This window comes from Rhinopithecus bieti, unplaced genomic scaffold, assembly GCF_001698545.2.
Source record: "Rhinopithecus bieti isolate Rb0 unplaced genomic scaffold, ASM169854v2 scaffold_19459, whole genome shotgun sequence".
In the NCBI taxonomy this organism is placed as follows: domain Eukaryota; kingdom Metazoa; phylum Chordata; class Mammalia; order Primates; family Cercopithecidae; genus Rhinopithecus; species Rhinopithecus bieti.
The window spans coordinates 1,316,100-1,342,517 of record NW_016809864.1 but is presented as its reverse complement, the minus strand read 5'-3'; the positions used below and the strand labels follow the sequence as shown (position 1 = coordinate 1,342,517).

At 45.5% G+C, this 26,418-nt stretch overlaps 1 protein-coding gene across 9 annotated transcripts in view; it reads right to left on the bottom strand.

Moving 5' to 3' along the window:
* CLEC16A (C-type lectin domain containing 16A) overlaps nt 1–26,418 on the bottom strand; it is a 238,974-nt gene that overhangs the window by 146,193 nt on the left and 66,363 nt on the right. For all 9 annotated transcript variants that reach the window (XM_017890673.1, XM_017890666.1, XM_017890669.1 and 6 more), the window contains 2 exons: nt 16,505–16,637; nt 12,338–12,438 (listed from right to left, as the gene is read on the bottom strand). In XM_017890673.1, the coding sequence (XP_017746162.1) occupies nt 12,338–12,438; nt 16,505–16,637 (234 nt within the window). The remainder of the gene's footprint in view (nt 1–12,337; nt 12,439–16,504; nt 16,638–26,418) is intronic.

Genomic DNA, 26,418 nt, shown 5'->3' with positions numbered 1-26,418 from the left:
ACAGTTCTTCCTGCCAAAACTAACAGCATTTAAAAGATAAAAGATGAGATGGGGGTGGGGAAGGCAAGTGGGAAAGGAAATAGGCAACAGGCAAGAGTGTGACTTTGAGCCCTGTTGTCATTTCTCCCAAAGAAGCACGCAGGACCCGCAGTGACAGAAGACTTGTTAGGGCTCCTAGAACAGTTCCCGCCTGGGGTAAGAGGTCTTCAAACTCCTTACCTGCTCATCTGACACGGCTCTTGAAAAATACACTTCGAGAAACAAATATTTCGCTTGATCCAAGCTCGGAGAACTGAATGGATTATTTGTGCTTGGAACACGTCTTTTCCTGTTATTTTACAAAAGGGGGAAAGGTGGCACTTCTCGGAACTCTTGAAATACGGTCCCTTGAGTACCAGATGACGTTTCATTTAGAACCTTCACAAAATAGTGGAAGATAGCATTGAAGAGCTGATTGTCTGGATTCTAAGTAACTCCTGCACACACAGGTTGATGAAATAAGCCATAACAATATATCTTGCTTTTCTGAATTCCTTCCAGCTCCCAGAAAGAGGCTAAGTCATACCAAGGAGATGACCTGGGTGAGGGACGGCATAAAGGCTTGAGTTGGGTAGTAGTCTCTCTCATGCCCCAAAACGCCCCACAAATTTGGGTTTCCTCAAAAAATTTGATTGCAGTGAAAATTTAATTTGTGGATTCTGTATCACATGTTAATGCTAAATGTGTAACCCTGAACGATTCTGGCTTATTGAATGGCAAGAGGAATGTCAACTGAATCTTATTGGCATTTGTTTTTTCCAGAGATGTTAACACTGTCATAACATCTCTCTACTCATTAATTTCTGGCCCTTTGAGAACTGCCAGTCAGTGGTTCTGGGGGTGGGGGTGGGGAATAAAAGCTCCTCTGCGTCCCAGGTGCATCGCCCAACTTTATAACCCACCGGCAATCACTCCACTTCAGCGAGGACAGCGGAAAGGGCCTGGTTTCTGGCTCCTTCCAGAATGGGGCTGTGGCCACAGAACCATGGAAAGAGGCAAACTAGGACCAGGCCTTGAATTTCCACAGAGAGGTCCATTTTTGTTTCTTTCCTATCATTGCCCCTCTGCCTTCTTAGAATTTGTGAACAATGAGGAAATCTGTGGCAAGCTCTTTTCTTGACAGGAAGAAAAGCGTGTCAAGATGATCTTGACCTTTCTCAACACTCCATGAAGGGAAGATTCCGGAGGATAGAAACACTTCTCTCTGCACCAGATTCCAAGTCCAGCCCTTTCCTTTCATGAGAAAGTTAAGGCCCAGAGTTGTTAAGCTGTTTCCCCAAGGCCACAGAGCAAGTCAGAAACGCGGCTCAAACCACCTTCAGATGATCCCGAAGATGGGCAGGGGCCAGATAGGAAAGGGTGGCAGCACCCACTCACCGAGCCCACGAGAAGCACGCAGGGTGCCCGTCCTCTCAGGCTGACAACAGCCACCCCTCTGTGTCCCTGGGCTCACTCTCTCCTAGGGGGTCAGCTGGGTACAGCAGGAATGAGAAGCCTAGCGGTGGAGTACGGGAGAAATTTTGTTTTGACACTTTACCTCTTTGAACCTCAGTTTCCTCACCTGTGAGGTGGGAATAATTATGGTAACTACCTGCCCCACAACTGCTATCAGGATCGAAAGAGAAAAAGCACTGTCACAGACCAACAACTTTACCTCTCATTATTATGCACAAATGGGAATTTTTAGTTTGATCACTGCTTAATGCAAGGACGAGAATTTTTAGTTTGAGCACGACTTGATGTGTTTCCTTATCATTCGTGTTATAAAAGGAAAGTTAGGCCAGGCACAGTGGCTCACGTTTGTAATCCCAGCACTCTGGGAGGCCGAGATGGGCAGATCACTTGAGGTCAGGAGTTTGAGACCAGCCTGGCCAATGTGGTGAAACCCCGTCTCTACTAAAAATACAAAAATTAGCTGAGTGTGGTGGCACATGCCTGTAGTACCAGCTACTCGGGAAGTTGAGAAACGAGAATTGCTTGAACCCAGGAGGCGGAGGTTGCAGTGGGCCGAGACTGCATCACTGCAGTCCAGCCTAAAATTTAAAAAAAAGGAAATTAGAACAAAAGAACAAAAGGAAAAAACCTAACAAGAGCTAAATCAAGCTACAGACAGCCCAAAAGAGGCATGCTGAGCTGCTGGGGGCCCCTCTCAGGGGACAAGTTGCTCAGGTTGGATCCTAAAGGATGAACAGGAGTTTGCCTTGAGCTAGACAGGGAGGGCCAGGACTTGCCAAACAAAGGTGGGACTGCAGGGAGTGGAGCACAGCCAGGGAGGTCAGGGCGGGGAACAGCCGGGGAGGGGGGTGATGAAGTGGAGGATGGGAGAAGGGACAGGCAAGGCTTCGTGCCAGGATCCTGCAGGGTGATGCAGTGGAGGGGTCCAGGAGAGGCAGCTAGTGGGCCATGACATGATCTGGTTGTGTCCTGGCTGACTGGGGTGGTCCCATTCCACTGGCTGCTCCAAGTGGTCTTCATGCTTCCGGCCCTTTCCCCCAAACTGACCTGCTACTGCCATGCAGTCCATGTGAGGTAGATTTTATCACCAGCCCTGGGAGGCAGAGAGCAGAGGTGATTCCACACAGCACACGGCAAAACTATACAACAGAAAACCCTCTGAACATCTCCCTTCTTTCCCCAAAGCTCCTTCTGGGCCAGGTGCCCCATTCTCTCTCCCAGCTCTTTTTCCCACCATGGCCTTTAAAATCCTCTCTGTGACTCTGAACTATCAAGTGTTTCCAAGGAGGCCTTATCATTTACCAAAATACTCAGTCAAAACAAATAACAACAAAATCCCCAGTCTCTCTGGGGAAGGACAAAGTGTCTTTGGAAGGAAGGAGGAGAGGATTCTGCTAGGATGACAAGATTGCCTTCACAAGGTAAGCCCTGAAGAAATGGTGACCATCCGCCAGGCATATGAAGTGGAATGCTTCATTTCATCCTCATGACGTTCCATGAAGTGGCTAATATTATTTCCATTTTATAGACGAGGAAGCTGAGGCTCAAAAAAGACATGAAGCTTGCCTGAGGTCATGCGGAGAGTAGAAAGCCCAGCCCTGAATGCGGCCACATGGCTCTTACCTCCATCCTCTCTGTCGTGTCCCATGATCCCTGCTGGTTAATGCACTTTCTCGCCACCTGCCCAAGCTATGTGTGTCACGTGATCTAGTGGTGTTCTTGGCACAAACACAACAGCCCATACATTTTTGCTGAATTAATTTTTTTAAAAGTTAAGTAGTTTTGATCAAATTTAGGACAGAAGATCAGACAAATCTCAAAATTAAGGGGAAATATACATAAAATAGAAGCCACCATAAGACAGCTGTGCAGAAAAGCCCAACCATCACCCACACACAAAACAGGCTAGAAAGAAATATGATACTGTCAGCAGCTGGTTATCTTAAGGTGGTATAATCAAAGGCAAGTGAAAAAGCAACTTATTCTCATTTTTGTTTTCTACAACAATCACTGCATGACCATCACTGTTCTTAGGATGGCATTTAATTTGTGGCAAACAAATTTGGTTTGGGTTTAAGCCTCCTCCCTGAAACAATCTGGTGGTTGATGGTTCTGAATGGCTAAGGTCAATGTCACTGTATAACAGGGGCATGCATGTGAAAGGTAAGACGGCTCCTGTGTACAGGGACATACATACACACACACACACACACACACGCTCTCACACACACACACTCACACACACACACACACACATACCCCATGGTTCTCAGTCACAGAAAGGCAGCTTTTGCTGCAAATCCAATAGCTTCTTTGCCGGTCATTTCCCTCTGACAGAAATAAACATTGTGGATAATATATGATCCTATTTGCTTCAACTCGTAAGTGCCTTGTGACAGACAAATTCCAAAGAAATCCTGCTGCACTTCACGGGAGCACTAGCTCATTCTGACTTCCAGCAGACCACATGTTCCTTGCCCCACGCACAGCCCTGCCTTAGGGGTCAGAGCCTGAGCTGCCCACCGAGTCAGAATGGGTGTCTCCTGTCCACAGGGTTGGAGGGTGGAACTCTCAACCAACTCATTCAAAGAATCCAAAACAGAAGGGAAGGGTGTGGCCCCACAGTGTAAGTAACTCTTACTAAGCTTCCCTCTCAGTTCTGATATCTGGATTCTTCCCCCTTAGTAGTAGCTCCCATTCAGGGTAGGGATGGAAAAGACCCAGACCAAAGATGCATAAGAATAATTAGAAAGATCTGGATAAAGAGACCATGAGAACACCAGGTAAACAACGTTCAAACTTTTATTTTATTTTATTTTATTTTATTTATTTATTTTTTTTTTGAGACGAAGTCTCGCTCTGTCGCCCAGGCTGGAGTGCAGTGGCGCGATCTCGGTTCACTGCAAGCTCCACCTCCCGGGTTCACGCCATTCTCCTGCCTCAGCCTCCTGAGTAGCTGGGACTACAGGCGCCCGCTACCGCGCCCGGCTAATTTTTTGTATTTTAGTAGAGACGGGGTTTCACCATGGTCTCGATCTCCTGACCTTGTGATCCGCCCGTCTTGGCCTCTCAAAGTGCTGGGATTACAGGCATGAGCCACCGCGCCCGGCCCCAAACTTTTAAAAAATGTATTTTGACTACGCAACGTCTCCCTGGCTGCAGTCACATAAGTATTACCAGCTTTGGAAGACTATAGACCAAAGATTTCGAAAGCTAACCAGATGTTGGGCCAATTTCCAATGTACTTCCAATTCTGGTTATGTGTCAGCCAAGATCCAAAATGACGTTGTGCAAGTTCTCTGCATGGCAAAAGCTTCCCTTTATCCTATTACCTTTCAACCTTTTCCGTATCTCTCATCCACGTTCCATTAACTTCTCAGCAAAACAAAACACAAAACACAAAGAGCCCAAGACTCCTTCTTCCTGGGTAAACAATGACAAATGGAGTGGCAGGAGTACAAGGCTGGTTGCTGAACTGGGGAAACTTCAAGATACAAAAGCTGTAAAACTCACCCCCCATCCCCCGACCTCTGGCCCAGACTCAGCAGACTTGACAGAAGAGCAAAGGCTGCATTTTCTATTACAGAAATAAACCAGAATTCATTCTATGGCCCAGTTGAGTCACAACACTGTGGCCCAATTGAGTCACACCAAGCGCCTTCCACCAACCGGACAACCCTTTCCACTGTGGGATATTCATTTCGGTGCAGCATCTAATCTATTATGATTTACTGGAAGGCCTGAGCTCACATTTGGTTTTTATTAACATGGCTTTTATGTTAAAATTGTCTATGAGGAAAAATCTATGAGAAAGAGACCAGGTCATCCGGGGGCCTGATTTGGGGATTAAGGATCTGGAAAAGTGAGGCTGAAGGTCAAGTGCAGCCTGACCAACTGCTGCATAACCAAAAACCAATCACCCAACCAACCACCACCACCAAAGCCCCACCAAATACAGACTCTGCTCACAGGCCAGGACTGAGCATAAGCCAGGTGGCAGCTCCCCCATGAGGCAGCTTCCCCAGGCACCTGGGCCTCGGAGCACTGGACTTGAACTTTTCAGTTTCTTCTCCAAACCTGCTCCAAGGCCCATGCTCGTTAGTTCTAGAAATGGCACTGCTACTTGTCACACAGTCAAAGGAGTCAGGAACCTGAGCCTTACCCAGGCTCCTCCCTTCATGCCCCCTTCTTTCAAATCAACCAGAACCCCTCATCCCCTAGCCCAGTGCCTCTCCTTGTCTCCTCATCCTAGTAAATGCACCCCACCGTTGCTCAAGCCAAATCGCAGGAGTCATCAGATTCGTCCCTTCCACTTGACCCCTACATCCAATCCATCAGCACATCCTGGCTCTAGCGCTGAAATAACCACAAGTCCTTCCAGTTTCCTCCACTCCCCAGCCAGCAGCCTAATCCGATCCACATTATCTCGCCTGGACGACTGCAACAGCTTCTTAGCAAGTCTCCCGGTGTTCCCTCCTGCAACTCATCCCCACCCCAGTCATCTACTTTCCATCTGGTAGCCAAAGTTTCTTTTAAAAACTTCCATCTGACCACATCACTGTCCAACTTAAAGATTCTGTAGGGGTTTCCCACTGTACTTGGGAAAAAAATGGTAATTCCTCTTCATGGCCTTCAAGGCCCTTCATGACCTGGCCCGTGCCCACCTGGCCAGCCTCACCTTGGCCCACTTTCTGCTCCTTCCCACCCCGGGGCCTCTGTACATGCTGCTCCCTTCGCCTGGAGCACTCTTGCCCCAGATCTTTGCAGAGCTGGCTCCTTCGCACTCCCTGGGCTTTGGCTCTGCTGGTCCTTCCTCAGAGGAGCCCTCCCCGACCACCCTGACTAGCACCTAGTAACCCCTGCAGCACACTGGGCCTCCTCATCACTCCACCCTGTTCATTTCCTTCTTTCTACCATTTGTCACAGTCACAATCTTCTTGTTCACTTCAACGAGACTCATCTGGACTTGTTTGAGTGCCTATGACAGGGCCTTGCCCTAGCAAGTGCTCAGCAAGCATCTGCTGAATGATAAGAAAGCCTCTGGGTTTCACCTCCCACCCCTCCCACCTGCTGGCTGAATTTACCGGAAACCCACAATGAGGGGTGCAGAGTGGGTCAGCTCACTTACTGACCAACTGCCCCCCAGCAGCCCCACATGACTCGTAGGAACAGAGCTCACAGTTGCTGCCTGTGCTACCCCTGCAGACTGGCTCCAGATGCCTGCCTCTTGGGGCAGCCCGCTGCCTCGGACATGCTGCCACTCACCCTGGGGAACGGGCAGTGATCCGACGGATATGCCACAGGCTCTCATGCCCCTTCCTGCTCTGCCCTCTACCATAGCCCGGGTGTCCTCAGGAAATGGGTCTTCACTCTTGCGGGCAGAGTCCATGCTCACCACCAGGCAAGCGACCCTCCATTGTGCTGACAGTCTCCTCGTAGGGCTTTTCTGTCCAAGAATGACTGATGCTTCCTTGGGCAAGGGCCTGGGTTGGTCTGCCTGGAATTTGTAGTTCTGTGTTGAGTCCACTGCCTGGCACACGGCTGGTGCTCCATGTGCATTTGCTGAATAACGAATTACTTGCGGAAATTCATCAGAGACTGCAAGGCTATTCCTCCTGATCACTTAAGCCTCCAAGAGGCCTCTCCGGATTGCTCAGGCAGATGTAGTACCCTCTACCTTCAGCCTGCCCCCCCACATTACCTAGTTTTATTTTCACTGTTGCACTCTCGCTACACGGGATTATTTCACTTGGTTACTAGTTTATTGTCTGTCTCCTCTAAGAGAATCCAGATTCCATGAAAGCATTTGTTTGCTTCACCACTGCATCCCCAATACTGATCTCAGTGCCTGGCATCTAACAGGAGCTTCCTGTTAGAAGAATGAATGAATCAATCAATCGATACATGAATAGCATTAGCAGAAAATGGAAGAAGGAATTTAATTTCCTTTAATATACAGTTCTACTCTTCTAGGAAGAAATTCCCAAGAAAAAGAGGTGGGATGCCCAGGTGGGAACACGGGTGAGTGGTCTCTCCAGCACATAAGACTGGATGAAGGTGCACAGCAGCACACCTGGTAAGCCATGATGTCTCTCCTCCCCACACAGCTCAGGGCTGCAGGGAGGAAGCCCACGGAGAACGCCAGTCACACAGAAGATGAGGAGCTTGCCCACTGTCCCTTGGAGCCTGGCAGCTACACCACACAGAGAGCATCTTCTTTGCTGAAGCCCTGAGCTACAGGCTGCCAGCAAGAGATGGCCTTGGGGATGTGCCACATAGCTTAGCGGCAACCAATCAGCAAACTCTGACTGAGCACTGATTGAGTGCCAGGCAGTAGGCTGGGTACTGCATGGAGCACATGCTTTCTGCCTTCCAAGGCCTAGCTATCTAGAATGGGAGAGAAAAAATACAGAGAAAAGGAGGTATTAAAAAGTGCTAGGCCGGGCGCAGTGGCTAAAGCCTATAATCCCAGCACTTTGGGAGGCCGAGACTGGTGGATCACGAGGTCAGGAGATCGAGACCATCCTGGCTAACACGGTGAAACCCCGTCTCTACTAAAAAAAAAAAAAAAAAAAAAAAAGTGCCACAGGAACCTCATGGAGATTGAAAAACATCCGGTCTTCCCAAGATACTGTTACGAAAATGAAAAGACATGCCACAGACTTGGGGGAAATAATTGCTAAATGCCTCTGATAAAGGACTTGCATTCAAAATACATAAAGAACTCTCAAGGTTGAGGTAGGTGTATCACTTGAGGTCAGGAGTTCGAGACCAGCCTGGCCAACATGGCGAAACCCCGTCTCTACTAAAAATACAACAATCAGCCAGGCGTGGTGGCGTGCACCTGTAGTCCCAGCTACTCAGGAGGTAGAAGCAGGAGAATTGCTTGAACCTGGGAGGCGGAGGTTGTAGTGAGCCAAGATTGCGCCACTGCATTCTGGCCTGGGTGATAGAATGAGACTCCGTCTTAAAAGAAACAAAACAAAAAAATCCCAAAACTCTCCAAACACAACAATTTTTTTACACAATTCAATTTAAAAAATGGGCTAAGGATTTGAAAAGACTCTTCACCAACGAAGACATGTATGGCAAAAGAAACACATGAAAAGATGTTCAATGTCATTAGGGAAATGCAGATTAAGATAATAAGATACCACTGCAAACCTATTAGAATGGTGAAAACCAAAAAGGTGACCACACCAAATGTTGGAAAGGAAGTAATAGGAACCAGAACTCTTGTACACTGGTGATGGGATGTAAAATTATACAGGCATCTTGGAAAACAGTTTGGCAGGATCTTAAAATAAAAGCAAACATACACATATCTCCCATAATTATATGGGAAATATGATTCAGCCATTCCATTCCTAGGTATTTATCCAAGAGAAAAGAACGTATATGCTCATACAACTCTCTGTATGGGCATACATTGTATGGGGCCACACAAATGCTCACAGCAGCTTTGTTTTTAATAGTCCAAAACTGGAAACAACCCAAATTTCCATTAACAGATGAATGAATAAACTGTGGTACGTTCATACAGTGGAATGTTACTCAGCAAGAAGAAATGAACTAGAGATACACACAACATCATGATGGATCTCAAAATAATTATGTGGATTGAAAGAAGCCACATGAAGAGGAGTACATGTTGCATGACTCTGTTTATACAAAATTTTAGAAAGTGCAAACTAATCTAGAATGACAGGAAGCAGATTGGTGTTACTTGGGGAGAGGGGTGTGGGAAGCAACGGGGGGCATGTGGAAATGTTTGGGATGCTGGATTATACACCGTCTTGATCATGGTGATGATTTCATGGGTATTTACATATGTCAACACATCAAATTGTGCACCTTAAATATGTGCAGTTTATTGAACATCAATTAGACTTCAATCAAACTTTTTCTTTAAAGGTGCTATGCTTCTGGCCAAGATGGATTGAATTTATTCTTCTGACTCAGGCAACTTAGAAAGCAAGATAATATATACAAAACAATGGTTATCAGACTCTGGATGAACAGGCAGCATAGGAGAGAGATCCCTGAGAGAGAGAAGCACAAGGGCGGTGGCCCAGTGATTGCTCCAGCTTGCTGTCCAGTGAGAGTATCCAGGCCTCAGCACAGGGACAGAAAACCCAGACAAAGACTGTGATTCTCTCAGAGAAGGCAGAGTCTGGAGTTCAGAGAGATCAAGGGGTTAAAATTCATGGACAAGAGAAACGAAGAGAGAGCTGCAGAGAGAGAGCTCACACACCTGCAGAGGTTTCCTTTAGAGCCTCACTGTGTTCTGGTCTGTGTGTGCATATGAAGAAAGGGAAAGATCTGCCAGAATGAACCCTGTGGAACAACTGCTGGAGCTCACACAGGACCGGCCAGTGTGGAGAGACTACCTCCCCATGGGACACGGTAGAGTCTCAGAAGGGTAATGTCTTCAGTAGTAGGGACAAGTTAGTCCTAAACTAAAGGCTGTCTGGACTAGCTCTCACAGAGCTTAAAAGAAAGCCTCAAAAAAGGATCAGACCAACTCCAATGAACTGAACCATCAGCCCAAAAATATTTACAGGAAGAATCCAGCATCCAACTGTGTAAAATCACAGTAACTGTTAACCAATCAAAACCAGGCATGCAGAAAATGGGGGAAGGAATCCAAAAGCAGGAGAAAAACCAGTAAAAGAAACACAGCTAGAAATTACACACATGACAAAACACAAGAAATCAAAAGGGAAACTGTAGAATATTTTAAGCTGAATGTACCTCATATGTTAAGATTTACTGGATGCAGGCAAAGCAGTGCTTACAGGGAAATTTACAACATTAAAGTCATAGAGAAGAAAGGTTTAAAAATCAGTGACTGGAAAGGGAATAGCCTGAGGGATTTTTTCTGATAATGAAACTGTACTATCTCCTGATTATGTGGTGTTCACACATATCCATACATATCCCAAAAGTCACAGAATTAAATACAAAAATGAGTTCATTTTATGGTACGTTAGTTTAAAAAAATAAGCTGATTTGCTTAAAAAAAAATCAATGATCAAAGCTTCCATCAATGATTAAAATCAATGATTAAAGCTTCTTTATAAGAAGTTATAAAATAAAAAGTAAAGCAGAAGGTAAAAAAAAACCCATAAGAACATAAATCAATAAAATCGAAAACAGCAGAACAATAGAGGGTGGCAATAACATTAATAATCCTCTAGCCAAAATGATTAGGAAAAAAAATGAAGACCTAAATTATCAATACCATGAATCAGAGAGGGAACATCACCACAGATCCTATAGATATTAAAAAGATAATAAAAGAATATCATAAAGTTTATGCCAATATATTTGACAGTTCAGATGAAATGACAAATTCCTTCAAAGACACAGGTCACCGAAGCTCACTCAAGATGAAATACATAACCTTGGAAAGCCCTATGCCTACTGAAGAAATTGAGTGGTTAAAACCTTCCATCAAAGACAACTCCATATTCAGATGGCTTCACTGGTTTAAGGAACATTTAGGGAAGAAATAATACTACAAAAATTCCTCCAGAAAATCAAGGAGGAGAGAATATTTCTCAATTCATTCTATAAGGTGAACATAACCCTGATGGTAAAACCAGACAAGAGAATTACAAGAAGACTACAGACCAGTATCAGTCATGAACACAGATGCAAACATCCTTAATATCTATGATTTGCTATGATTTGCTCACACATTGATAAAAAAGAATGGCAGTTCTCTATGGACGTGAACCCATGTACTGAAACATGATGATGTGAGCTGAGCAAGGTAGAAAGCACAATATTGGTATCTCCATTTACAGCTAAGTGGGCAGTCATATAAATAAAACCATATATACTCCTACTTGGGTTTGTTTGGCTATCTTTAAAAAGACACAAGAGAAACCAGTAGCGGGAACTGCCTTTGAAGAGGACAGCTGGGGTCAAAGGTGGGAGACTTTTCACTATATACTCTTCTGCCACCAATCGACTTATTTATCGTGATTAATGATTTAAGAACACACAAACTTGGTTATATCATATATGTTTTAATGCCTCTAGCCATAGGCTATCTTAGTAAAACCCAACTCTATCTACTCCCCAATAAGCTTATAAAAAACCTACTAAAACATCACTTGATTTTTTAGTATTCCAAGCCCAGCTCTTGGCAGGGGTTAGAAGAAATATTCCTGAATTCTTCTTTGAAGAGATTCTGATGTGGAAGTTTCAGAACATGCCCATGTCAAGCCAGGTGGGCAAACAACAGTGACTATTCCCAGGAGTCGGCAGCAAGTCAGTGAATGAATGAATCCTAACAAAACCTGTCAACCCCATGGGAGTTGGATCCTGGCCAAGCAGCCTCAATAGGGGAAGCCAGAGAACCACACCTTTCTTCAGAAAGGAAACCTACACTTCCACAAAGTCCACCCAGGGTCTATTTCAACTCTGCACCCAGAATAAGAACACCAAGCGTTATATATAGCAAAACCAAGATTACAATTTGACTGATTTCAGTTTTGATGTTAGGAAAGAGGTCAGATGCTAAGTCAGTTGTAAATCAAGGGGTCAAAAGAAAACCACAGGGTGAATATAGTCATCCTGGGTTAGGCAGTCAAGTCACCTTCCCCTCTATTGCCTGAGTAACCAATTCCTGTGGCTTCAGTTGGCAGAAAAACACCTGAGAAATTCTAATGAAGTTAAAGAAGAGTGGGAGTCAAAACCAAAAAGGACCACCAAAACCAGAAAGGAAATTCTATACAGAAAGCACCTTTCTTCATCCTCCATGCAGCAGAGGGGAAGGATGCTATGCATATGCAGGGCCCAGTGAGGAAGTCAGGCAGGGCAAGGATCTTACCTTTATTATGAGACATGGCATAGAGGAGGCAGAGCACGAACAGAGCAAGGTAATCGTCATCCGGGCTGTCCAGGGCATGGTACACCATATCCAGGAAGGGTCTGGAAAAGGGGAGGGGCATATATGAGCACATGGATGAACACCTCCGCTCTCTAACCTGCACACGGGGTGCTAGCTGCCTTTGACACAGCTCTTTGACTAGCTGCCTTTGACCAGGCCACAACTGTGTGCCTGGTCCAGCACCAGGCACTGAGAACACAGACAAATGAGAGACAGGCTCTGCCCAGGAAAGCTGCTATCCAGAGGGGAACCTGACCAAGGAACAGACTGCTTGCTTAGTCACACAACAATCACTCACCAGGTATTCCAGACACAAGAAATCAATTATACAAACTCCCCACACCACAGCTCCCGTGTCAGCTGGTAGAGACAGAACAGACAGACATCACTGCAAAGTGATGTGTCACAAGACAATGAAGAAAACAGGACAGTGTGATGGTATCAAACAAGGCACAAACAACAATCCAAACAAGTTCAAGAACACGAGCCCTGGTGCCAGACTGCCTGGGTTCAAATTCGGGTTCTGCCTCTTTTTAGCTTTTTATTCAGCAAACCCTGGGGCAAGTTACATAAAACCTCTCTATTTCCCCATCTGTATGGCGTGGATTCCAACCTCACAGGATTACTGTGAGGATTCAAGCGCAATGAAGACTGAAAAGCATTTAGCACGGGGCCAGGCACTGTGGACGGTGCCAATGCACGGGAGCTGCTATTTGATTTCTATTTTTAATATACCAAGGGCACTACTTCATGATTTCACTTTGGCAGTGTCCTGACCCAGCAATTTCTTAAGCCGACTTTCTCTGACTGTGAAGAATCGATAGTGAAGTCTCTCACCTCTGATGCTTTGTGGGTGAGATCTGTAGAGAGGCTCCAAATACCGGAAACGGCACATCCCAAATGCTGCCTTTCCAGGTGAAGGGCCTCACAGAAAAAAGACTCTTCAACGCCAGGAGAATAGAATATGCACAGGTCTGGCCCACAGGCCAGAGGCTCTGATCCTCTGACTATCTGTGGCTACCCCCTCTTAATGCCAGGTTGAGGTCAAGGGAACAGAGCACCTTCATGAATGACCAAGGGCACATTTAATTTTTGGAAAGACACCCAAGCTCCAATGAACACTGGATGCCTATGGGGAGTGAAAGGAGGCTGTGGAGAAACAGGGAGCGTTCACTACATAACCTTTGACACAGTTTTGAATGTTTGACTCTATACATGTATCTGTGATACAAAATATTTCATTGAAAATGCGAAAAAAAAAAAGAAAAAATGTACTTGTCATAACATTTCAAACACACACGTGACACACAAAACAAAACAAAAAATATCTTAAAGGGGACATTTATGTTCCGTTTCCATTTTTCCACAGCCCCAGATGGGGCACCACCTTTCAGATGTGTTAATAGCTTTTCCACGTATAGATTTGGGTTTTGAAAGCCTCCAGCAATAACACTTCCAAACTTAGGAGTAGGATAACACTTTCTTGTAAATCAGCTGGGTGAAATTTGGATCATATTTTCATTTGGGAATAATATGAACAACCAAATGCCAATAGCTGGGTGGGTACCATCTTTTATGAGATGAAGTATCTTAAAGCCATTAAGTGTTTTGTTTACACAGGGTAGACTAAGGTGAAAAGGTTGCTTGGGAATTGAGATTAGATGGAAAAAAAGGAGGAACACAAAATTATAGACATGACACGGTCCAAGCTTCTGGGAGAAGGGAGGGTGAAATTCCCAGAAAGTTCACATTGGGGGAAAAAAAAAAAAAAACTGGTGAGAAATAACCAAAATGGTAGTCCCACTGACTCTGAATGCTCCCATCATGAAGACCTTTTTTCCACTTCTTTACACTTTTTAAGATTTTGCATATTTCATAAATTTAAAGTTGTTTTTTTTTTTTTAAGAAAAGAAACAATGTTTTGAAAGCCTTAAGTTTGTTAGGCCTATATTTAACCCCAAACGCAGATAGAGCTGATAATATATGGGGAATATAAGAACAGCCTGTTTTTTACCATGCTGTTTCTTGAGGCAAACAGACCAATGCCAAGATCCAATTCATAGCCTAGAGAACAAACGGCCACCTTCCCTCCCACCCCTGCCTCCCTGCCTTTCCGCCTCCCTGCCAGGAAGTGGGGGGACTGAGGGCAGTGGCAGTTTCTTATAAGCTGCATCTCGACACCTTGACAAAGGAGAAAGCAGCTCTCCACCTGGGCCAGTCTCTACCCTGGCATTCAGTCTCAGAGTCTAGCAGAGATCTGGCCCGGAGGTTCTCAGGCCTGCATGCAGCCTAACTCAAGGCAACTGAATCAGCTTCCATTAGAAGCCATGTGCTTCAAGATGCCCAAAGTTAGGAAACAATCTCAATCAACTCTAAGAAAACCCTTCTCTCCCCCAAAATTCAGAAAAAAAGAAGTCATCAACCCCAATATTCAAACATAACATTTTGGTCTGTTTTTTTGCCCTTTTTTTGGTGGTGGGAGGAATACATGGGTGTTTTTCTTCTATTAACAAAGCTACAGTATTACCATGCTATGAAAAGTATGTCCTCTGTTTCCATTTATCAGATCCTAAGGAATTGAACACATCATGACAGTATTCACCTAAAAGCAGCAGCTTACATTCTTTGAGACAAAGTCTCATTCTGTTGCCCAGGCTGGAGTGCAGTGGTGCAATCACAGTGCATTGCAGCCTTGACCTCTCTGGCTCAAGCAATCTCCCATCTCACCTCTCAAGCAGCCAGGACTACAGGCACCTGCCACCGTGCCCGGCTAATTTTTTAATTGTTTTGTAAAGATGGGGTCTCACTACGTTGCCTAAGCTAGTCACAAACTCCTGGGCTCAAGTGATCCTCCCGCCTTGGCCTCCCAAAGTGCTGGGATTGCAGGTGTGAGCCACCACGCCTGGCCTGATCCTCTATTAAGCAGATACCTCTTTCTTTGCTTAAGCACCACCCCACTACTCGTTATTTGGGGCTCTTCTAATTATTTACAGTCTAAAGAATGCTGTGCCAAGGTCGTCCCCAACTTTCTGTATTTAGAATGACTTCCTTAATTTTCAGAGCTTTGGGAGTTACATTTTTTGCTCTGAAGCAAAATCTAAAAGGTCTTTGTACTCCACTGTTTTTTTATTTAGCAAAAACTAAAAATGGCTCCCTTGCACATCTGATAAAAATTAATCCCATTTGTTAAGTCACTGAAACATTTGCCAAGCAAAGAGACAAATAAGATATGGAGGGAAAAAATTAGTGGACTTCACATCTTCACTTGAAATTGGATTATTAAAGAGGATGCCGGGGGTGGGAGGTGTATTTCCACCAGCCCTCTCTAGAGGCTGAGGAAGTGAATGCCTCACAGGCTGACAGAGAAATCCTGGTGTGGTGCATTTATGAACAGGAAGGTAGTGCTAATCAGGAGGCTGTTGCAGGGGTCGGTGCAGTGGGGCTGTAAGATAAGGAAATAACTCTGAAATGAAGAAGCCCTGCTACCAGCTCCCACATACACTGGGAGTAGCCTTCTCTCCAATCCCATTTTGGAGGGGCTCGTGCTATGGCAAGGTTCCAGGAAATGTGGGGTCACCCAGGTTTAAGAAGATGTAGCTACAGATGGCCATCACTGAAATGAATAATCAGGCAAAAAGTCAAAGGTGGATCGCAGCACTAACTCACTCGGGCTGAGTCAAGAGGGCTGGCCCTATAGATGGGGTACGTGTATGTGTGTGCCAGGGAGGGAATGAACCAGGCAAGGAGATCCAAGCCCAGCTACTGAGGGGATCCTTCCTCGGAGCAGCAGAGCATTTCCAGGGGCAGCCAGCGTGAAGCAACCCATGTCCTTTAGACGGAGCCCAGCTCCAAAGTGCCAGGAGCGAGGCAGGGAGAGTTGCGCTATCCTGGCGAATCACTTCGTAAGGGAGTGAGCATTACAGTATTGAGTGATGGCTCTGTCCCCGTGCCTCTGGGTGGCCAGAGCTGGAGAAGCAGGGAAATAAAGGGAGGCAGCATGGTCGGACTAAGGGACAGAAGAGGCTCTGGCCCCAGGGCTCAACCTCCCCACTGAGCCCTCTCCTCTTCCTTGAGAGAGCACTCAGCACCGGCCTCTTGGGCAGCTACCTGCTCCACTGCGCGCTCTCAGAGCAGGTGGCGGCGGCGCTCTTCTCCTCGTCCGTGGTGTTCTGCTCCTGCACAGAGGTGCTGGCGGCCAGCTCTGAGAGCTTGCTACGCTCCATGATCACCATCTCGATCTCTGGAAGCCAAAATGGAGACTGGGATGAGCCCAGACAGCTTTGCAGCCCTAGATTTATACACATGCTCATGTTGGAGAATAAATACGCATAAGTGACTCCTAACACATCAAGCACATGTCCAACAGCAGTGACCTGAACATCAGTGACACACTGGGGTGGAAATAAGAGACACAGGCCGGAGCCTGTCTTTCCATTCGTCACAGGAACATCAAGAAACGTGTTCCTGTTTTGGTAACAAAACACAAATTGCAATCATTTATTCTATTTCCAGAATTTAAAATGGCCTTTTTTACTTTATTGATACCACATTTCCTTCCCAAAGGATTTGAGGCAGCAGAGAAGAGATGATATGTGGTTGGTAAACATAATCAACCTCACTGACAATATTCTAAAGCACCTTACATTTTCTTTTTTTTTTTTTGAGACAGAGTCTCGCTCTTGTCACCCAGGCTGGAGTGCAGTGGTGCGATCTTGTCTCACTGCTACCTCCGCCTCCCGGGTTCAGGTGATTCTCCTGCCTCAGCCTTCTGAGTAGCTGGGATTATAGGCGCCCACCACCACACCCGGCTAATTTTTGTATTTTTAGTGGAGACAGGGTTTTGTCATGTTGGCTAGGCTGCTCTCGAACTCCTGACCTCAGGTGATCTGCCCACCTCGGCCTCCCAAAGTGTTGGGATTACAGGCATGAGCCACCATGCCTGGTCTAAAGTTGCTTACATTTTTGATAGAAAGCTCTGATGTGACTAAAGCCTTTTGTTTTCCTTTTCCACTTACAACTTCTGGAAGGCAGAGAGAGATTAGGAACCTCATTTTATTTTTCTCCCCATTAAACAAGGGTAACCTGTAGCAATCAACTTAAGCATGGTGTGCATTTTTACTTTTCAGAAAAAGTTATGAACCACCCAAGACAACATCTTGAATTAAAGATGGACGAGGGTTGGACTGTACGGTGTCCCCATCACAGAGTTCTTGGCTGTGCGGGAGTAGACTTTCAAACAGTCAGCCCTCGGAACTCAGAGTTCACATCTTTTTTCCCACCTTCGGGAGACATACCGGGGGAAAAGAGGTGACAAAATGTGAACCTACACTTCTGTTTGCAGAGGGATGTGAACACATACCTTGGGCTCAGACACAGCCTCTGCCACGGTCTCCCTCCCCCCTGGCTCATGCAGGGACCTCGGCCACCTCTTCTGCCACCCTAATTTATTCTCCACACAAATCCAAGTGATTTTAAGGAATTAGCTCGTGTCACTCCTCTGTTCAAAACTCCCAATGCCTACCCATCACTCTCAAGATGAAATCCAAACACACGGCCTGGCCCCGGTCCACCTCTGACCTTACCTCCCAGCCATCCCTGCCTGGCTGGCTCACGCTGCTCCAGCTGTGCTGGGCTTCTCACTATCTCTTGAACATCACAAGCTTGTTTCTTTTTTTTGTTGTCGAGATGGAGTCTCACTCTGTCACCCAGGCTGGAGTGCAGTGGTGCCATCTCTGCTCACTGCAAGCTCCACCTCCTGGGTTCACAGCATTCTCCTGCCTCAGCCTCCTGAGGAGCAGACTAATGCGCCTGCCACCACGCCCGGCTAATCTTTTGTATTTTTAGTACAAACAGGGTTTTACCATGTTAGCCAGGACGGTCTCCATCTCCTGACCTCGTGATCCACCCGCCTCAGCCTCCCAGAGTGCTGGGATTACAGGAGTGAGCTACCGCGCCTGGCCTAAGCTTGTTTCTATCCAAGGATCTTTACACAGTAGTTTCCTCTGCCAGGAAGGCTCTCACTCCAGGTCTCTCCTAGCCAGGTGTGACTAGGGTACATCATTCAAGGCTCAGCTCACATGTCACCTCCTTGGAGACATCTTCCTGGATGCCCTCTTCACCAGTTTTTTTTTTTTTTTTTTTTTTTTTTAGACAGGGTCTTGCTCTGTGACCCAGGCTAGAGTGCAGTGGTGTGATCATGGCTCACTGTAGCCTTGACCACCTGGGCTCCCAAGTAGCTAGGAACACAGGTAAGTTCCACCACACCCAGCTAATTTTTTAATTTTTGTAGAGATGGGGACTCACTGTGTTGCCCAGGCTGGTCTCAAACTTCTGAGCTCCAATGATCCTCCCACCTTGGCCTCCCAAAGTGCTGGGATTACAGGCATGAGCCACCAGACCGGCCTTCACCTGCTTTTTTTTTTTTTTTAATACCTCTTAAAAAATTATTATTAACTAAACTCAACTCCACACTTTGGGCAGATTTCATTAGTTTTTCCCAATGTCTTTTTTTCTGTTCCAGGATCCCTTTTACATTGAGTTCTCATTCTTAGGTTCCTCTGGATGTGACGTTTCTCAGACTGTCCCTGCTTGTGACGACCTGGACATTTTGAGGAGTCGGTCAGGCATTCTCAAGAGTCCCTCAATCGGGGTTTGTCCGACGTCCTTCTGCTATTGGGGCTACAGGTTTTGACGAGGAGGACCACAGAGGGGAAGTACCCTTCTCATCACATCCTATCAGGGCACATACTAGCAATATGACTTATGACTATTCATGTTAATCTCCAGTACTTGGCCAAGCTCATGTTCATCAGCTTTCGCCACTGTGAAGCCACTTTTCCTCCTCCTTCCATACCATACTCTGTGGAAGAAAGTCAGTAAACACAGGCCACACTCAGAGAATGGGGCATTAGGCTCCGAAACATCTTTACATATCTCCATAAATTATTTGACATTCTTCTGTAAAGGAGATTTGTCCTTCCTCCCTCTTATCTTGATTTTACTTTATATTAATAGCATTTATTGCGACTTGGCTCTTACATTCTCCATTGTTTTGCCTCCTTACTGTCTGCCTTCCTCCACTAGAACAGGAGCTTTGTAGCTGTCTTATGTGTCTTGTTCTCCACTGTCTAATCCAGTGGCTGGCACAGAGTAGGCACACAATATATATCTCTTGAAGTGATAAATGAATGACTGGTCTAGCCCAACACGAGAAGTTTTGGCAGCAGGCCCAGGTGGCAAAGATTCATGGTGGCTGCGATCAGAGGCGGGGTGGGCCACTCCCCAAAAAAGTCTGCGATCAATGTGGGCACAAAGTATTCTCGTGGGGAGATATCTCATGCCCCACGAGACTCTCCCCAGACTGTTAGGCATGACTGCACCTGCAGGCACCCCTTGGCATGGAGAAGCAACTCCCCCACCATATCCACATGGGCCCTGGCCCTATGTGAGGTTCACTCTCACCATCCCCCTTCCCTCCCACCTGATCTGAAGTCAGATGTCAAAGATCAGAGTCTCCTACAGGGCGGGCCCCATCACACAGGTGGGAGCCAACAGTGCTTTCTAAGTGGTGTGTGGACAAATGCTTTGTTTGCATAGTTTTATACTTATTTCATTGTGCATTAGAAGAAAATTCTAGCTGCACAGAAAGCCTTCTGTAGATATTAGTGCTTAGAATAAGGCTAAATTTTGGGAAAAAACCAAGTGAGTCAATTCAAAGAAAGCTATCCAGTAAACAGCAGAGCAAATAGTACACAGAGATGGCTAAGAGCTGGAATGTGGGCGGGCGTGGAGGCTCATGCCTGTAATCCTAGCATTTTGGGAGGCCGAGGCAGGAGGATCCCTTGAGGTCAGGAGTTCGAGATCAGTCTGGTCAACATGGTAAAAACCTGTCACAAAAATTAGCCAGGTGTGGTGGCGAGTGCCTGTAATACCAACTACACGGGAGGCTGAGGCATGAGAATCGCTTGAACCCAGGTGGGAGCTGCAGTGAACCAAGATTGGGCCACTGCACTCCAGCCTGGATGACAGAGTGAGACTGTTTCAAAAAAAAAAAAAGAAAAGAAAAGAAAAAAAGAAAGAGCTGGAATATGGTGCAGACTGCTGTCTGGGAAACATTACTCTTTCCTTTCTCCCATTTTACCTCCACCAGCCTCCTTCAGGTGCTCAGTGCCCTCCAACTACCCTGGTCGTCTCCAAAGTGGGTATGGACCTCAGTGCGCATGCAAGATGATTCCCTAGGCAATAGGTCTTTTAATGCTTCTCATCTTTTAAAATCTATTTTGTTTCATACTGTCCATAATACTAGCACAATCATATATAATTTATAATACATACATGTTTACACATATTTGGGAGATGTAAGCTTAAATGTCATAGGTATATATTTGCTTGTGTTTACTAACAAGACTTGCCATTAGACATCTGAAGACTCCCAAGCAAGCCTGTAAGGCCAGCCTCCTCCTTGTCTCCCAGCCTCTGGCCTCTGCCCTTTGAGGCAGAGGACGTGGCATAGGCCCACCTCCCCTACAGCTGCAAGTTCTCCTTCCCTAGGCTCAGCTCTGCCGTGCTTGGCTGACACAGTGGGAACTCAGCTCCAAGTACTTCCTAAGGTTACAGGGTCAAGCCCCAGTGCTCTGGCCTGGAGGCCAAGCTTCATGACATAGTTATACCCTTTCTGGCTTAATCTCATTGGACACCAGAAGAATTCTGGAGCAGAGAAGTGGGTGAAGATAATTCAGCACCAAGCTCATCCAACTTTTTTTTTTAAGCAGCTGAATACTAATTTGAAGGGCAATTTTCCAGGGCATCCCATCACAGTCAGGAGATGAGCGCAGAGCTGCTCCAGGAAAGGGTGGTGGGCACCAAATGCCTCTGACTGCCGTGGGCTCCCTGGTGCACTCCACAGAGGCCCCTTTCTGGAATTCTATAGCTTCACACAAAACTGCCTGAAAACCACTGGTTGGTCCAACCCCGGATATTGAATACGAGTGCACAGAAACCCAGGAGTACAGTGACTCTTAACACAGCTGGAAATGCAGCAGCGAAGCCAGGACCGCTCCCCCTTCCTCACCCTCAACCTCCATGTCACGTCTGGGTGCAGAACCAGGCCCACATGGGCCTCTCCACACAAAATGGGATTTCCAAACCCTGGCTGTGACACCTGTGCCCACAGCGGCACCTCACAGTCCTCATCCAGCTAGCACAGCTGTAGAGTGAGTGACTCTACTTAATTTTCTAGATGAAGGCAGATCAGATCTTCAAATGTCAAGGAAAGGTTTCTTGCCCTTCTTTTTGATAGTTTTATCCAAACAGCCCTTATAGGTACTGAAACAACGCTTATAGGTCTGCCAACTCCCTGAAGCTCTATGCAAAGTGCTATGTGGGCATGGGAATAGTCGTTAGCAGGTTTCTGCGCGAAAGGGCTCCCCAGATTCTCACTGCTGTAAAGTGAGTATCATCTTTAGAAGAGGATATCAAAGAGGACCTGACCTCTCCTGATGATCAGGGCCACAGGGAACCCCCTCACAGTGCTACATCTGAATGTCGGCATGGTTCTGTGCCACTCTGGGCCCCAACTCCAGTTGTCCCTGCTGTCACTGGCCAGCCTCCCTCCCAAGGTGCAGGTGCCACACTGCTGCCACCAAGGAAAGCAGCTCAGTGGGCTATGTGGATACAAATTTCCACCAATGGTCCCCAAGGCCGAGACTCAGGCACTGAGGCTGGACTCCCAGGAGTCTCTGACTGAACCTCAGTTATGATCCTATTTGGAGTTTGAAGGGACTGAAGCAATAGTTTAGCCCGTTTTGCTCAAACTGCAGTTACTTGCTTGCTTTTATGATTTCTGTCACGTCTCTGTATTACCTGTACTATTTTTCATTTTATTTGAACTCTTACATTTTTCACTTAAATACAGCTTAAAAGGAAAGTTTAACTCACTATTATACTCTACAACCTAGCAGCCCACTTGTAGGTATTTATCTGCAAGACACACCTCTGGCAGTATGAAAATGCACACGTACAAGGATATTCACTGCAGTATTATTTGTAATTGCAAAATAATGGAAACTACCTAAATGCCCAGGCATAACAAACCGATGGAATCAACTATGGTACATACACACAACGCAGCTGTGAAAAGGAATGAAGAAGATCTGAGAACTGATATGGAGTAATTTCCAGAGATACTGCTAAGTGGAAGGAACACATATGTTATCCTGTGTGTAAGAAAGGAAAAGAGGAAAACATACACAAATCTGCTTATTTTTACAGAAAGAAACACAGGAAGGATACTTCAGTTACCCAGTCAAGTTGGTTATCTATAACAGATGGCAGGAATGAAATGAAAGGGATGTGGAAGGGAGGAAAGATAATTCTTTGAATATAACTTTTTGCATAGTTTTGAGTTTGCTAATATTCCATGCATTTTAAAAAGGAAAATTAATTAAATGAATGAGAAAGAGAAGGAAGAAGCCTAAACTGGAAATTTTAAAAAAGAATCCAAATCTTTTTATTATTATTATTTTGAGACAGAGTCTCACTCTGTTGCCCCGGCTGAAATGCAGTGGTATGATCTCAGCTCACTACAACTTCTGCCTCCCAAGTTCAAGCAATTCTCCTGCCTCAGCCTCCCGAGTAGCTAGGATTACAGGTGCGCGCCACCATGCCCGCTTCATTTTTAAATTTTTATTTAAAATATTTATTTTTGAGACACAGTCTCACTCCATTGCCTAGGCTGGAATGCAATGGCATGATCTTGGCTCACTGCAACCTCTGCGTCCTGGGCTAAAGGGTTCTCCAGCCTCAGCCTCCCGAATACTGGGACTACAGGTGCACATCACCATGCCTGGCTAATTTTTTTGTATTTTTAGTAGAGACAGGGTTCTACCATGTTGGTCAGGTTGGTCTCAAACTCCTGACCTCAAATGATCTGCCTGCCTTGGCCTCCCAAAGTGCTGGGATTACAGGTGTGAGCCAGCACGCCTGGCTTCACTTTTGTATTTTTAGCAGAGATGGGGTTTCACCATGTTGGCCAGGCTGGTCTCAAACTCCTGACTTCAAATGATCCGCCCAAGTCAGCCTCCCAAAGTGCTGGGATTACAGGTGTGAGCCACCATGCCTGGCCTGAATCGAAATTTATTTTAAGTGAATGCCAAATCCACTCTCAATGGGGAAAGGAAGGATGTTCAGACTAATCCAAGTAGCTTATGAACACAATACAGCAGATCTTTGAATAACATCATTTCATTCAACATTGTTGTATTATAATATGGATGAGAATAGAAAGAAAAAAACCGATTCCCAGCCCCGGCCACTGTCTATGTGGAGTCTGCATGTTCTTGCCATGTGTGCATGGGTTTTTGCCACGTATTCTGGTTTTCTCCCTCATCCCAGACATGTACACGTTAGGTTCCCCTGGCGTGTCTACACGGACGCAGTCTGAGTGAGTGTGGGGCACGTGAGTGTGCCCTGTGACAGGATGGTGCCCTGTCCAGAGTTGGCTCCCACCTGGCATCCTGAGGTACCCAGGCTCTGGCCATACAAGACCCTGAACTGGAAATACACGAGTTGGAAAACAAATGAATACAAATGCTTGTCAAATAACAATTCATAAAGCAGACAATAATACAAATGCACAACAATACATGATGTGGTATGAAAGCATTCAGCAAGCCTAACAGATTTGTGATTGTTTCTGAACTTCGTGCAGGCAGGAGGTGCTCCTTACAATTTTCACTTTGCAAACATTTATTCTTTGATTTAAATCAACCCACCACCACCATGACACCAAAAATTGGGTAAGTAATTATCTTACATGTTTTCATAAATCTTTTTTTTTTTTTTTTTGAGACAGAGTCTCGCTCTGTCGCCCAGGCTGGAGTGCCGTGGCATGATCTCGGCTCACTGCAAGCTCCTCCTCCCAGGTTCACGCCATTCTCCTGCCTCAGCCTCCCGAGCAGCTGGGACTACAGGCATGTGCCATCACGCCCAGCTAATTTTTTGTATTTTTAGTAGAGACGGGGTTTCACCATGTTAGCCAGGATGGTCTTGATCTCCTGACCTCGTGATCCACCTGTCTTGGCCTCCCAAAGCGCTGGGATTACAAGTGTGAGCCACCACGCCCGGCCCATAAATCTTTCTTAAGTGTATGTACAGCTCACATTTATTTCAATGTTTAATGCTAGAAGTCTTTTGGGCCTTTATTTACAAGTGAGATGATGTTTTTGTGACCAGAAATACGCCACAGGAACTTAACTCCTGTTGGTATCAACTCACCTATGGTAAAACTGGTTTCTTTCTACATCATTTCCCTTAAGGTCACAGTTTCCAAGAACCTATCCATGATGTTAAATGAGGACTTAGTGTGCTCAGCTATATATCCTCAATTTGGGGATAAGTAGAGCATTGGGATGGGCATGGGGGAGGGAAAATTGCAAAAACATCCTGAACTGTTCATTTTTTTAAGCAATAAACAACTGTAAGTAAAGCAATTCTGAAGCTTTTCGATGCATTATAGGATTGGGCAAATCAGTAAGCAGATGTTGTTAGGAGTCAGGGCTTTCAGCGTACAAGAAGAAACATACAAATCTAAGATGGGAGAGGACAAGAAAAAAAAACCTGTAAGTTCACTGGAATTGGGGGTACTGGTATGAACATATGATTCTAAAATATGTGTGTGCCATGGAATACTATGCAGCTATAAAAAAGGATGAGTTTGTGTCCTTTGTAGGGACATGGATGCAAATGGAAACCATCATTCTCAGCAAACTATCACAAGAACAGAAAACCAAACACCTCATGCTCTAATTATAGGTGGGAATTGAACAATGAGATCACTTGGACACGGGAAGGGGAACAGAACACACCAGGTCCTATTGTGGGGAGGGGGAGGGGGAAGGAATGGCATTGGGAATTATACCTGATGTAAATGACATGTTGATGGGTGCTGACGAGTTGATGGGTGCAGCACACCAACATGGCACATGTATATATTTGTAACAAACCTGCACGTTGTGCACATGTACCCTAGAACTTAAAGTATATTAAAAAATTAAGTAAATAAATAAATTAAAAATTAAAATAAAATATGTGTGTGTACGCATGTTTGTATGTATGTATATGTAGGCATGTATAAATGTACACTTTGTATATGTAGATACATGGATTTCCTAGCTTTGTCCACTGAAAGGGCCAAACTGCAAAGACACCTCAGTAGCAATGAGCACATCCAGCGCCCAAATCTTGGCCTCTAATACCCCTGTCCATGGACAGGAGCCAGAGAAATGGTTAATTCCAGGGACAGGCAGAGGAGGTACTAGATGAACACACAACACCATGTTATGCCAGAAAGTGTGAGGAACTGCTCAAAAAAGCACGGGGCAAGCACATGACAGCCAGCTTGAAAGGGTTCCTGCAGGCTAACTCTGGGACAATTTGAGCACCAAAATCATTAAATACAGTAATGCACTATAAACCATTAGAAAACTGGAATCCATGATTCCACACCAATAAGAGATAAATAAATAAATGAGAAGAAGGGAAACGTCTTGCTTACAACAGAATGCCAAGGGCTGACTTTTAAACACAGAGAGAATGCTGAAGGTGGAAATTCATCTTTTCCTACCCATCATGTTAATGACTGAACCAGGCAAGAATCATAAACAAACGCCAAATCTAAGGGGGAATTTTAACAAGGGGCAGGGTATCTATATGATCTCAAAGTGTCTCCCTGTGGACTGCTTATTAGTTGGGAAGAAAAGGAAGGTCATTACACAATACAGAAAATGGGCAACACCTTAGTCATGTGACCAAAATGAACATCACCCAAGAGGGACAGAAGGACATCATGTGCCTCCAGATGTGACATGCTGAGAAGTGCATGACATCATCTATGCCGTGTTCCAGCCAAGAATGCATAACCTCAGTCTAATCACAAGTACACATCAGACAAAGACAAAATGAAAGACGTTTTATTAGAACAAAAAAAGGGGGAGGTTCTGCATTCCTCAAAGAAAAATGAATGC